The 15004-nt window shown below is 48.9% G+C and overlaps 1 protein-coding gene across 1 annotated transcript in view; it reads left to right on the top strand.

Annotated features, from left to right (window-relative positions):
* The window catches only part of LOC121005677, a 28371-nt gene extending 18967 nt beyond the window's left edge, over positions 1-9404 (top strand). Inside the window, 4 exon segments of the mRNA XM_040438453.1 lie at positions 209-362; positions 592-720; positions 8447-8575; positions 8578-9404. Coding sequence (XP_040294387.1) covers positions 209-362; positions 592-720; positions 8447-8575; positions 8578-9404 — 1239 coding nt within the window.
* The last annotated feature ends 5600 nt before the right edge of the window (positions 9405-15004 follow it).

The following is a 15004-nucleotide window of genomic DNA, read 5'->3' as shown; positions in this document are numbered from 1 at the left end:
AAAATGCTAGCCACGTTTAAGCTATATCCAGTATTACAGGATCAGACAGTGGAAATCCTGATTGGCCAGCTACAGGGAGCTGCGCTCCGGGAGGTCAAGTCATGGCCTCTGCCAGAGCGGAAAACTACTGAGCAGATCCTAGACTGACTCAGTACCACCTTTTGAGACTAGGACCGCCTCTGAGCTTAAAATGTGCTTCTTTGGAAAGCGACAGCAGTCAAAGGAGACCTTGAGAGACTTTGCCCTGTCCCTGCAGGAAGCCCTGCGGGCTGTTATACAGATTGATCCCCGTGAAGCTGAGGGACAAGATCAAACCCTCAGGGAACAGTTTATTGAAGGTGTCCTTGACGAATCCCTCAAACGTCAGCTGAAGATGCTGTCAGCTCAGCACCCAGATACCCCTTTCTTGGACTTTAAGGAACTTGCTATTGGCATCCTAGGGGAAAGTCACCAAGCAGAAACTCAAGCTGAAAACAAGAGGGCAGGGCCCACACTGCGGCCTGCTACTCACAGCCAAATAGCTGAGCATGGGGCTCAGGCACCCGTTCCAGGTTGCCGTAGCAGCTCTGACCGCTCAAGTCTCCCTCTTAGCTGAGAATATGGAGAGGATGAGGAAACAGCTAGAGCGACTGGAACATCAACCCAAGGTGGGGAAAGGGACTTCTGCAAACAGAGACCGCCCTACACCTGGTCCACAAGAATATCGGCACCAGCCAGTCGGTAGGTTGTCAGACCCCAGTTATCAAAACATTAAGAAACAGCGAGGCCTGCATTGTCAGAGGTATGGACACACTGAAAAGGACTGCCGTCAGTTAAACTGGTATCCCCTGAGGTTGAGGACCGCCCCTCGGGAGGAAGAATACTAGGTCCCAAAGATCCAGCCTTTATGCCTAGGTATGTGGGCCCCCACCCCGTGGTTGACATCAACGGAGTGGTTTCCTGCTTTAATTGATACCGGATCTCAAGTAACTACCATCCGCCAAGCAGCATTTGACAAATGCCGAAACAGAGCCCAGCTGATGCAACCTCCTGAATCCTGGCTCCGCATCATAGCTACCAATGGGAAACCAGTGCCTATAATAGGTTATTGAGAACCTACCTTTTAGATTGAAGATACAGAACTCCCATGCCAAGGGGTAGTCATGATTCAGGTCCCAGATGATGACAATTGCCCTGTGGTCCTGGGGATGAATGTACTTGGCAACTGTTACCCTGAAGTGCTGAAAGCCTTAAAGAAAACCCTACTGACTACACCCCGTGCAACTCAATGGGTTATAAACCAGACCATTCAAGTGCTAGCCGCCCAACAAAAATTCAGCAATCAACGGGGCGAAATCTGCCGTGTCCACATCAAGGATACTCACCCTATCAAACTCCAGCCTGGTGCAGAGACTCTGATATGGTCCAAGGCTTGCATCGGTATACAAAGTCAAGATTATCAGGCCCTTGTGGAACCAATACATCTTCAGGATCACCCCCTTGTCCTAGCCGCTAGGAGCGTGGTCACCGTGTCCCAAGGAAAGGTACCCATACGCTTAGTCAATCTGGGTGACGAAGCTGTGAAATTAAAATAGCACTATCCAGTGGCCTGCCTATACCACATCCGTCAGCAGGATATCCTGGATTACCCTACTGCTGCGGCCCAACAATCACTCTAAACAGTGGAGGAAGCCAAAGACCCGCCGAAACAGCCTTGGTGGGCCGAACTGAACATTGGGGATACCACAACCTCTGCCAACCAGATCAACGGTGTGCTGGACTTAGTCAAACAACACCATCAAGTCTTCAGCAAACATTCTCTGGACTATGATCAGACTCGCTTAATACAGCACACCATTCCAACCGGCACTTATCCTCCAATCAAAGAGAGATAACGACCAGTCCCTCCTGCCATGTAAAAATAAAAGAGTTCCAATACGTATGACAAAAATTGTCGCAGCGATTCCCAAATGTGAAGTGGGTACAAATAACAGTTCAGACCATGCGTTTTTGAGGGACCGCGCGTTCCCTATCCAGAAGGTTACACCTCTTCAGTCTTGAGGCATCCAAGATATATGACACCGGCACACCGGGGGGGGGGGGTGGCGGCCTGGGAAAGTGTTCTCAACATGTGGTTTCAGGAGAGAGCAGTGGAAAACCGGGTGCACTCGGATGGAGTCGGGAAGGTCGAGTCGGAAGGTGACTTCGTTGATTCGAGCCGTGATCCGGAAAGGACCCATGTATTTTTGGCCCAACTTCCGGGAGGGAACCTTTGGGCTTAGGTTTCTGGTGGAGAGCCACACCTTGTCCCCTACCTGGAATTCCGGAGCGGGTTTGCGGTGTTTATCCGCTGCCTGCTTGAAGCGGCTCTGGGCTCGATGTAGATTGTCCCGAATATTTTCCTGTGCCTGTTGTAGACTTGCAAGACGTTCGGCCACAGCTGGGACTGTGGTGGAAATGGGCAAGTGAGGGATGAAGGTTGGGTGTAGGCCGGTGTTAGCGTAGAACGGGCTGTATTGGGTAGAACTGTGCTCCGCATTGTTATAGGCGAACTCGGCCGTAGAGAGGTGGTCCAGCCAGTAGTCCTGCAGATGGGTGACGAAACAGCGCAAATACTGCTCGAGGGTTTGATTCGTTCTCTCGGTCTGTCCATTGGATTGGGGGTGGAACGCAGAAGACAGGTTCACCTTGATCCCAAGGGCTTGACAGAAGTTTCTCCAGAACCTGGAAGTGAACTGTACTCCCCGATCCGAAACAACATCGTCCGGGGCCCCATGTAGCCTAAAAACCTCTCGGAGTACGAGATCGGCTGTCTGTTTGGCGGTAGGTAGGCCCTTGCAGGGGATGAAGTGGGCCATTTTGGTGAGACGGTCGACGACGACCAGAACGGTGTTCATGCCTTTGGAGGGAGGAAGTTCCACAATAAAGTCCATGGAGATTGAACCCCAGGGGCAGGAGGGAACCGGGAGTGGACATAGCAAGCCCACGGGGGAGGAGCGGGGGGTCTTGTTGCACGTCGTGCATGAGGAGACAAACCTCTCGGTATCTTTTCTGTAAGTTGGCCACCAGAAGAAACGGGAGAGGAGCTCCTGGGTCCTTCTGATACCCAGATGGCCGGCCGGTTTGGAATCGTGGTTGAGTTTAAGTACGTCAAGTCGTGCAGATTCTGGTACGTACAACTGCTGATCCCGGTACAACCAGTAGCCACCCTTGAGAGTAAGGTTTACAGCTCCAGGTGGGTAGGTGAGGAGGTGATCGTTCTCATACCCTTCCTTGAGGGACCCCAGAAGTTCCCTCAAGTAGGTGGCTCCTATGATGCTTCTGTCGGGAAGGATACCGGCCGGAGCCTCATTGATCTGAGAGGGTTCAGAGAACATCCTTGAGAGAGCATCCGCTTTGCCGTTCTTCGACCCAGGGCGATAGGAGATAACAAAATTGAATCTGGAGAAAAACAGACTCCACCTGGCCTGTCTGGCGGTGAGTCTCTTGGCGCTGCGGATAAACTCTAGGTTCCGGTGGTCAGTGTATACAGAGATGGGATTATGGGCCCCCTCCAGCAAGTGTCTCCACTCGGTGAAAGCGTCCTTGATTGCCAGCAGTTCCTTATTCCCGATGTCGTAATTCCGTTCAGCGGGGGACATCTGGCGGGAGAAGAAAGCGCAAGGGTGTAGGAGCATCTTTTCCCCTGAACGTTGAGACAGAATTGCGCCCACCGCAGCGTCGGAGGCGTCCACCTTGACCGTAAATGGTAATTCAGGGTTTGGGTGGGCCAGGATCGGGGCAGAGGTGAAGAGGGACTTCAGTTTAGCAAAGGCCTCCTGTGCCTCCGGAGTCCACCCGAAGGGGACAGTCTTTTTTGTTAGTTGAGTGATTGGGGCGATGATTTTTGAAAAGTTCCTGATGAACTTCCGATAAAAGTTTGCAAAACCTACAAACCTCTGGACCTCCTTTTCGTTCTTCGGGGCGGGCCACTCAGTCACGGCCTGGATCTTCCGGGGATCCATACTTAAGCCCTCCGGTGAAATAATATAGCCGAGGAATTGGGTGGAAGTCTGTTCAAATTCGCACTTCTCCAGTTTAATATAGAGAGACTGTTCACAGAGTTTCTGTAGCACCCTGCGGACATGCCCACGATGTTGTTCAGGGTCTTCTGAGAAAATCAAAATATCGTCCAGATATGCTACCACAAATTGGTCAAGCATGTCCCTGAGGACGTCGTTGATAAAATGTTGGAAGGTAGCAGGGGCATTGCAGAGGCCGAAAGGCATGACCAGATACTCAAAGTGACCATAGCGGGTTCGGAAGGCGGTTTTCCACTCGTCCCCCGGGCGAATTCGGACCAGGTTGTAGGCTCCTCGGAGATCGAGCTTAGTGAAGACTTTTGCCGCCCGAAGTCTCTCAAGGAGTTCAGAAATCAGGGGGAGAGGGTACCGGTTCTTCACAGTAACGTTGTTGAGCTTTCGATAATCTATGCAAGGGCGTAGAGAAGAGTCTTTTTTCTCCACGAAGAAGAAAGGGGCCCCTGCAGGGGATGTGGAAGGTCGGATAAAACCTTTTTTTAGATTTTCGTCTAAGTACTCCTTCAGGGCCTTTAGTTCCGGCTCGGAGAGGGAGTATATACTGCCGAAGGGTATTTCGGCTCCAGGTAGCAGCTCAATCGGGCAGTCATAAGGCCGATGCGGGGGCAGTTTGTCTGCATTTCTTTTGTCACAGACATCCTGGAACTCCAGATATTGAGGGGGTAAAAGCTCCTTGGTGGATAGTCCGAATATGGTAGGTTCTTCGGGCGGAGAAGGGACGGATTCACGTAAACAGTTCTGAGAACAAAAGTCCGAGCGGAACCGTATGCAGCGGCATCCCAGTCCACCGAGGGGTTGTGAGTTTCCAACCAAGGGATGCCTAGGATCACCGGAAACTTAGGGGAGGTGATCAGGGAGAAGTGAATGGTTTCCTGATGATCGGGTTCGACGAGAAGTTTAAGATCAGCGGTCTGGTGCGTAACCGGCCCAGAAGAGAGCGGGGTCCCATCGACGGTTTCCAGATCGATGGGGGCTGCCCTGGTTACCAGTGGTATGTTGTTCTCATGGGCGAAGGTCAAGTCCATGAAATTTCCGCCGGCCCCCGAGTCAAGCATTGCGGAGCAGGGAAGCTGTCGTTCCCCAATGGTGATAAGGATGGGAACAATGAAGTGGGACCCGGTACCTGTAGTGTCCATGGTTTCAGAGGCCAAGGGTGAAATTGTAGCTTGTTGTAATTCCCGTAATTCAGTGACAGCAATGGTTCGGCAAGTCTTATTGGGGCACCTAATAGCGAAGTGCCCTGGCTCGCCACAGTAAAGGCAGAGGCCCGCGGCCAGTCGTCTCTCCTTTTCAGCAGCCGATAGAGTCTTGCGCAGTGTGTCGACCTGCATCGGTTCGGTGGAAGGTTGGTGAGCCGGCTGAGTCATTGGAGTGAAAGGGTACGCGGGCCTGTTATCTAAGGACCAGAGTCTTTCTCTCCTTCTTTCCGCGAGTCTCCGGTCAATTCGGATGCACAGTTGGATGAAGTCATCCAGATCGTCTGGGGCGTCTACCCTGGCGAGCTCATCCTTTATAAGTTCGGAGAGTCCGCGGCGAAATTGACTTTTCTGAGCAGCGGGGTTCCAGGTGGTGTCCGTGACCCAGCGGCGGAACTCGGAGGTATACCCGGCTACAGAGCGTCTTCCCTGCCGTAGACTGTGCAGCCTAGCCTCGGCAGTCGCGCAGCGGTTAGGGTCGTCGAAGACTTGGCTCATGGCTGCGGTGAAGTTGTCTAGATTATTTAATAAGAGACTGTGGGACTCCACATATGGGGATGCCCATGCCAGGGCCTCGTCAGTTAGAAGGTTAATGATGAACAGGATCTTCTTTCTGTCCGAGGAAAAGGAGCCCGGCTGCATCTGAAAGTAGATACGGCACTGGTTGAGGAACCCCCGAAACTGGCTCCGATCGCCGTTAAACTTTGACGGGAGAGGCATGCGGGAGTCTGTGACCGCGCTGCGTACGTCCAGTAGTTGACGCTGTAAGTCGATAATTTCTCTCTGTTGGCTCTGGATTGCGCCTTGAAGTTGAGTCATTTCATTTTGGGCAGAGGTGCCAAACTCCTGAAGTTCGGAGACTTGTTTGCGCAGGGTGGCCATCGCGGACTCCATTTTCGGGCTGGTTATTCTGTTACAATCCTACAGGCTCACCTGAGTCAGAGGACAGCTGGCTGGAGGTGGAGCCCAGTGGCAAGGACCGCAGGCAGGTTGTAGTTGCAGGAAGTCAGACAGAGGCGTAATCGGTTAGCAGGCGGTGGGTCAGGGCAGGTGGCAGTGAGCGTGGTCAGACAATCCGGATCGGGAACGGTGGAAGCAGTTCAGTTGGTAGGGACAAGCAGAAGAGTAGTCGGGGACAATTCCAAGGTCGGCAGCAGTCAAGTTGGTAGCAGTAGCAGCAGAGGAACAGCAGTAGATGCAGCAGGATCAAGTCCAGAAGAACAATAACCAGCAGGGATCTGGTGCAAGAGGCTGGGCTTATAAAGAGGAAGTAGCAGGTGCAAGGAATCACAGAGATTAACAAGGCAAGGCTGGAACAAGGTAGATCAAAGAGTTCAGTAGAAGGAAATGTCCAGAAGGGTTGGTAGTCTAGTGGCTTGAGCTACTGCCTGGGACATGGCTGGTCACTGGTTCGAATCCCGACATTACCAGAAATTCCTTGTGTGGTTGTACTCACAAGCGCAGCTTGACATACACTCACCTAAAGAATTATTAGGAACACCTGTTCTATTTCTCATTAATGCAATTATCTAGTCAACCAATCACATGGCAGTTGCTTCAATGCATTTAGGGGTGTGGTCCTAGTCAAGACAATCTCCTGAACTCCAAACTGAATGTCAGAATGGGAAAGAAAGGTGATTTAAGCAATTTTGAGCGTGGCATGGTTGTTGGTGCCAGACGGGCCGGTCTGAGTATTTCACAATCTGCTCAGTTACTGGGATTTTCACGCACAACCATTTCTAGGGTTTACAAAGAATGGCGTGAAAAGGGAAAAACATCCAGTATGCGGCAGTCCTGTGGGCAAAAATGCCTTGTGGATGCTAGAGGTCAGAGGAGAATGGGCCGACTGATTCAAGCTGATAGAAGGGCAACGTTGACTGAAATAACCACTCGTTACAACCGAGGTATGCAGCAAAGCATTTGTGAAGCCACAACACTCACAACCTTGAGGCGGATGGGCTACAACAGCAGAAGACCCCACCGGGTACCACTCGTCTCCACTACAAATAGGAAAAAGAGGCTACAATTTGCACGAGCTCACCAAAATTGGACTGTTGAAGACTGGAAAAATGTTGCCTGGTCTGATGAGTCTCGATTTCTGTTGAGACATTCAAATGGTAGAGTCCGAATTTGGCGTAAACAGAATGAGAACATGTATCCATCCTCTGATGGCTACTTCCAGCAGGATAATGCACCATGTCACAAAGCTCGAATCATTTCAAATTGGTTTCTTGAACATGACAATGAGTTCACTGTACTAAAATGGACCCCACAGTCACCAAATCTCAACCCAATAGAGCATCTTTGGGATGTGGTGGAACTGGAGATTCGTGCCCTGGATGTGCATCCCTCAAATCTCCATCAACTGCAAGATGCTATCCTATCAATATGGGCCAACATTTCTAAAGAATGGTATCAGCACCTTGTTGAATCAATGCCACGTAGAATTAAGGCAGTTCTGAAGGCAAAAGGGGGTCCAACACCGTATTAGTATGGTGTTCCTAATAATTCTTTAGGTGAGTGTATAGGCACATAGTATAACTCCACGGCTCTCCTTTTATCCACGTGTCTTTACCACCACTAAAACAAGGATCATTCCAATAGTCAAGCACCGCTAGCAAATCGCTATATAAAAAGTGTTTAATATACTCACAAACATGAGATAAAACAAAGCAGTAAAGGCTGCCTTTACAAATCTGCCTTACCCAGGTTTTGCTCCACGCTTCGTCCTCCTGCCATGTACCAGCAGGTGAAGAAGATGGTGCAGGATATGAAGACAGCTAATGTCATCCAGGATAGTCTCAGCCCCCTGGGCTGCCCCCTTAGTCCTGGTAAAGAAGAAGGATGGAACCATCCGTTTTTGTGTGGACTACCGTAAGATCAACATTACGCACAAGAATGCGTACCCCCTGCCACGAATTGAAGAATCCCTGGCAGTTCTGGGATCCACTGCATACTTTTCAACTCTGGATCTAACCAGTGGCTATTGGAAAGTCCCCATGGCACCAGAAGATAAAGAAAAAACATATTTTGCCACCCCAATGGGTCTGTTCGAGTTCAACTACATGCCATTCGGGTTGTGAAACGCCCCTGGGACATTTCAGAGACTTATGGAAAGATGTCTTGGACATAAAAACTTTGAGACCGTGTTGCTGTACCTGGATGATGTGATCATCTACTCTAAGACCTAAGAAGAGCATTTACAGCACTTGGCGGAAGCGTTCCAGACTTTGTCCCAACATGGACTGAAAGTAAAACCTTCAAAGTGTCACTTACTGAAGCCCCAAGTAAAATATATGGGACATGTTGTGAGTGCAGAAGGGTGAGACTGGACCCCGACAAGATAGCTGCAGTACAAAGCTGGCCGGCCCCCAAAACAGTCAAAGAGGTCAAGAGCTTCCTCGGATTTGCAGGTTACTATCGGAGATTTATCCCACACTTCGCTCAGATTACGGAACCTATCCAAGAGCTTGTGAAAGGTCACGCTAAAGGCTGTCAGAATTCCAAAATACCGGTGGAGTGGAATGAAGAGAGAGAAGCTGCTTTCCGACTGTTGAAAGAAAAACTTACAGAACCTCCAGTCCTGGGTTACCCTGACTACAGCCTACCATTTTGCCTCTATACTGACGCAACTGAGAAAGGTTTGGGAGCTGTAGTATCTCAGACACAAGCTGGAACTGAAAGAGTCATCGCCTATGCCAGCAGATCTTTACAAGAGCCAGAGCGGAATGAACATAACTACAGCTCGTTCAAACTGGAGTTTCTAGCCTTGGTCTGGGCTGTAACTGAGAAATTTAAGGACTACCTAGCTGCTACACCTTTCACGGTCTACACCGACAATAATCCGCTAGCTCACTTGAACACTGCGTGTCTGGGAGCTCTAGATCAAAGATGGGCCTCTAGACTGGCAAACTTCAACTTCACCAAGTATCGGATTGGAAAATCGAATGGCAATGCCGACGCTTTGTCTTGGCTACCTGCCCAGAAAGAACCAATTCCTACCGATGATCATTGGGAAGATGTGGAAATGCCAATATTCTACTCCCGATTTGCCCGGCAGGAGGCCCTACACACTAGGCGCCAGACCTCTAAAGTCACTTGTTTTCCACAGACCTGTGACCCCTCACCTCCAGTTGAGAAAGAGCTCTAGATAAAACTAAAATCAGAGAGCAGAGCCATTGGAGAACTGTTGGATTATTTTTTCAGCGGGCGCATACCGGAGAGAATCCGACAGCGGAGAGCTGACTCAGAGCTAGTTCGCCTCTGGCGACAACGGAAACTACTCTTCCTACAAAGAGACCTACTCCTCAGGAGAACGCTTGATCCGATCACCTGTGAGCGCCTCCACCAGATAGTGGTGCCTCGAAGAGATGCCAAGATGGTGATGGACATATACCATCACCGGTCTGGTTACTTTGGAACCCAAAAAACGGAAGCCACCATCAGACGACATTTCTACTGGATTGGCATGAGAAGTGACATTGAAACTTGGTGTCGGGAGTGTCCCACCTGTGCCATGGCTAAAGGGGAAAGACATGATCAGCAAGCCTCCCTTCATCCAATAGTGAGTAGAAGTCCTCTTGAAATCGTGGCAATCGACCACGTGAAACTGGAACCCAGCAGATCCGGGTATGTCTGTTATGACAATCATAGACCACTATACCTACCACTCGGGGATGGGCTTGTGTGCGGACGCACGTTGCTGACGTGCGCACCTCCCTCTCGGCTGTGAGCTCCCAGCGTTGCGCTCCTAGCCTGATGTGACGCAGCTTCTGCTTATGCCTGGTCGCCCTGCTCGCTCTGTTTTCCCGACGTTGTGCCGCCAATGTTGATATACCGAGTGGCGGCCTGGCCCTTGTGATACGGTCAGCTGGTTCTTTGATGTTGGTGGATGCTGGCGGAATCGGGAACTGACCGGACCTCGAGTGAGGGATGGAAGTCCAGGAGGAAGATCTTTGTGGAGCTGAGTGAGCGCCCCCCCTCTCTCATCCTACCTCTTTCCCCGGCAAGATTCAAAGTGGAGGTGAGATGCATAGCGTCTGTGTATTGCTCGGGATCCGACTGTGAAACAGGTTGGTGCAGTGTGGGAAGTATAGCGGCTACGCTAACTGGTCCTAAAGAATATATAAGGGAACCAGGTGCCCTCCCCAGACAAACTACACTCAGGACGGAGGAGTTTGATTATGGTGGTTGGAGAAGGGGGGCGGCTGGCTGAGGTTGAAAAGAGATCACTGTGGCCTTAATTCGGGACATAATATTATCCCGGCCTAATTTTTCTGGGTTGGCAGGAAGCGAAGAAGAACGGCTTCCCTGAGAGGGGAGCCGTAAATTGGGAGTCTGAGGATTGAGGTCCAAGTCCCCTTCACCCTAAAACTTTGACCTGAAAAGTGGACTTTGCTGTTCCGGAAGACCTTTGGCAGACATATGATTGACGTTCTGGCGCCCCTTCACTGATTGTGGATATACTGGGATATATCAGAACAGTGCTGACTATGTTAACTGGAATGAGAGCCTGCTATAGTTTGTGAGAACTGTTAGTATTTGAAGTGACAACGGAGACGGATGCAAGAACTAACAGCTGGAGTTGGAACGCATACGATTAACTGTATAATTCCTATTGACTATTTGTGTCACTAATTCTTTGTGCTACTAACCCTCCCCCCCTTTTTTTTTTTTCCCCTGTATTTTCCCTTGAAATTGTTTGTTGATTCCCTTTGGGTTGTTGTATTAGAAATGGCTAGACAGGGTACGGGTAAAAAGGGGAGGGGGCAGTTGGAATTAAATACCAAAATTTCTCCAATGTTTATGAAGACCGAAAGAGTTAAACAACAACTTCTGATTAATATGCATGGACAGACTAGCCCCCCTAAGAAAAAAAAAGAGGATATACTTCAGGATCAAGAGGGCGAGTCCTTCTGCTTGGCAGAGAATATTGACCCAAAAAACAATTGAGGAGGGCGTTCAGTCTGGGGAGAGAGGTAGTAAACAGTTAAAAGACGTGGAAGAAAATATTCCTACAAAAGAGGAGCAGGTGCCCAGCCTGCAGGATATATTCCAAGAAATAAAAAAGTGTAGCCTGGCAATACAGGACCTCTCTCTCCAGACTGGAAATATTAGGGAGTCGGTGGGGCTTCTTAGGGTGGATCTACAAAAATATAAAGATAGGCTGACTGAGGTAGCGAAAAGAACATCGGACTCTGAGGCTCTCCTACAGATAATAGTCAAAGAAAAAAATACTTTAAGGGAAGAAAATAGAGAGTTAAAAAACAAAATGGTAGATTTAGAAAACAGGTCCAGAAGAGCTAATCTGAGATGCCTGGGGATTCCGGAGGGAGTGGAGGGGCGAGATCTTTGTGTGTTTATACAAACCTGGCTGAAGGAGCAACTGGGCCAAGATTTCTCTGAAAAATTTTGTGGAACGGGCCCGTAGATTGTCATCAAAGTTGCCCCCTCCTGGCACGAGACCGAGACCAATAATCCTTAATTTGTTGTCAGTTAGAGATAAGGAGGAGATACTACGCAGGTCAAGGAAGAAAGGGAAGCTAGAATATTTAGGCACAACAGTGATGTTATTTTCTGATTACGCAAAGGAAACGGCAAAGGAAAGAAGCAATTTTAGTGAGGTGAAAAAAAATCTGCGTTTAAAAAATTAAAAATACTCAATGTTGTTCCCGGCAAGATTGAGAATTCAGTGGAAAAATAAAACTTGGTTCTTTGACACTGCTGAAGCGGCCGGAGAATGGATTAAAGAAAAGATAAAAAGCTAGGGGGTAAACGAGCTGGGGGCGAGCTAGGAGGGGGAAAAGCCAAGATAGAGAGCCAGGGCAAGGTTTCCTGGGTCATTTAGAGGGGAGGGGTAATGGGGGTTTATGTTTTTCTCATGTTGGCCTCTGGGGGGGAAAAAAAGGGGAGAGAAAATTTCACCCCCTTTTTTTTTTTCTCCTCTCTTGTCCCCTTCTCCCCTTCCCTCCCCCGGGCCTTTATGTATACCATGAGGGGTTTTCTGGTCAAAAAGTTTTTTTATGAAGATAATCTCATGGAATGTTAGGGGTCTGGGTAGGGGTGTAAAGAGAGTCGCTGTTTTTGATGCATTAAAATGGTTTCTCCCTGCTATAATCTGTTTACAAGAAACTCACATGACAAGTGCCGGGGTGATGAGACCATGGTTGCGGCACTCTTTCCACTCAGTCTACTCATCATATGCGCAAGGAGTAAGTATATTAATACATCGAGATATAGACATAAAAATAGAAAAACGGTCATGGATAGAGAACGGTATGTCCTGCTGAATTGCATATTGGAAGGTAGACCATGGATAATTGCAAATGTCTATATACCGCCACCCTTTAAGGCAGAAGCTTTAATAAAAATTCACGAGTTTGTGCTTAATGTGGGGGATAAATCACTTTTAGTTATAGGAGACTTTAATAATGTTATGGATGGGAGATTAGATAGATTTAGGCTAGGAAAGACCCAGGAACTCTGTGTTGGATCCAAATGAAAGAACATCACAGAAGAACTGGGTTGGATTGATATTTGGAGGGTAATGCACCCAAAGGCCAAAAAATACTCATGCTTTTCTAAAACACACAGAAGTTTTTCACGAATTGATATAGTTTTCAAAAATAATAGAGGTTCACTTGATATTGAAGGGGCTAGATATGGTCAACGTGGAATTTCGGATCATAACCCAATTATAATAAACACAAAAATATACACAAAAAAAAAAATTTAGAGGGATGAATGTTAGTTTAGGATGGATAAACATGATGGGTATACACGATAAGATAATGAAAGAGATAAGTGAATACTTTGAGATAAACGATGGATCAGCAGAAGATAAAATGGTATGGGAAGCTGCAAAGGCCTACACTAGAGGGATTATTGCTAGAGTTGAGCGGACACCTGGATGTTCGGGTTCGGCAGGTTCGGCCGAACTTGAAGAAAAAGTTCGGGTTCGGGACCTGAACTTGACCCGAACTTGACCCCGAACCCGAAACCCCTTTGAAGTCAAAGGGGACCCGAACTTTTGGGCACTAAAATGGCCCTAAAATAGTCCTGGAAAGGGCTAGAGGGCTGCAAAAGGCATCAAAATGTGCTTAAGAGCATGGCAACTGTTCTGCAAACAAATGTGGATAGGGAAATGACTTAAAATAACATAAAATACAGAAAAATTTCAAATAACAATCTGGATCTAGGTGTAGGAGGTTGAGGAGGCGGTGGATGGGTGGATGTGGCGGTGTAGGTTGACGTGGCAGTGTAGGTGGAAGCGGCGGTGAAGGAGGAATAGGTAGCCAACACTGATTTGTGTTATTTTTTATTTTTAAATTGGGGTATCCCCCAAAATATTGGGACATAAAACAAAATAAAACAAAGAATAAGTGCACTTGAGTACAAGAATGGATGGTTGAGGCTGGTATAAATGTCTATTCTGCACAAGGTACGGACAAGTCCTGTGGGATTCATGCCTGGTTCATTTTAATAAACGTAAGCTTGTCCACATTGGCTGTGGCCTGTGATAATGCTCTCTGCCGTGCTAAACACACGTTCACACTATACACTGGCTGCAGGGCAGGTCAGCACCTCCAAGGATGACAAAGCTTTTCCACATTTGGGCCATGCTAACCCTGCCTTCTCAGGTGCTGGCGGTGCCCCAGCTGCGTTGGCGACCTCTTCCTCCTCCTCTGCCTTCACCTTGTGCTTCCACTGTGCCCCCACTGTCAGGTGGGAATGCCATCAGCAGCGTGCGCTTGTAGTCGCGCATCTTCCGATCAGTAACAGATGTTTTCAATAAATTTAGTTCCCTGTCAGCAAAGCAGAGCAGGGGTTCATTCACGGCAAAAGGGGCTTCATGTCAGCCAGCAATAGAACAGAGGATTTTGATATATTTAGGCCCCTGTCACCCAGGCATAGCAGGGGTTCATTTACGGCAAAAGGGGGTTCTTGTCACCCAGCAATAGAACAGAGGATTTTGAGAGATTTAGGCCCCTGTCACCCAGGCACAGCAGGGGTTCATTCACGGCAAAAGGGGCTTCATGTCACCCAGCAATAGAACAGAGGATTTTGAGAGATTTAGGCCCCTGTCACCCAGGCACAGCAGGGGTTCATTCACGGCAAAAGGGGGTTCATGTCACCCAGCAATAGAACAGAGGATTTTGAGAGATTTAGGCCCCTGTCACCCAGGCACAGCAGGGGTTCATTCATGGCAAAAGGGGATTCTTGTCACCCAGCAATAGAACAGAGGATTTTGAGAGATTTAGGCCCCTGTCACCCAGGCACAGCAGGGGTTTATTCACGGCAAAAGGGGGTTCATGTCACCCAGCAATAGAACAGAGGATTTTGAGAGATTTAGGCCTATGTCACCCAGACACAGCAGGGGTTCATTCACGGCAAAAGGGGGTTCATGTCACCCAGCAATAGAACAGAGGATTTTGAGAGATTTAGGCCCCTGTCACCCAGGCACAGCAGGGGTTCATTCACGGCAAAAGGGGGTTCATGTCACCCAGCAATAGAACAGAGGATTTTGAGAGATTTAGGCCCCTGTCACCCAGGCACAGCAGGGGTTCATTCACGGCAAGAGGGGGTTCATGTCACCCAGCAATAGAACAGAGGATTTTGAGAGATTTAGGCCCCTGTCACCCAGGCAAAGCAGGGGTTCATTCACGGCAAAAGGGGGTTCATGTCACCCAGCAATAGAACAGAGGATTTTGAGAGATTTAGGCCCCTGTCACCCAGGCACAGCAGGGGTTT

Source organism: Bufo bufo, chromosome 6 (genome assembly GCF_905171765.1).
Source record: "Bufo bufo chromosome 6, aBufBuf1.1, whole genome shotgun sequence".
NCBI lineage: Eukaryota > Metazoa > Chordata > Amphibia > Anura > Bufonidae > Bufo > Bufo bufo.
The sequence above is the reverse complement of the archived record's forward strand: the minus strand, read 5'-3'. Positions and strand labels throughout refer to the sequence as shown.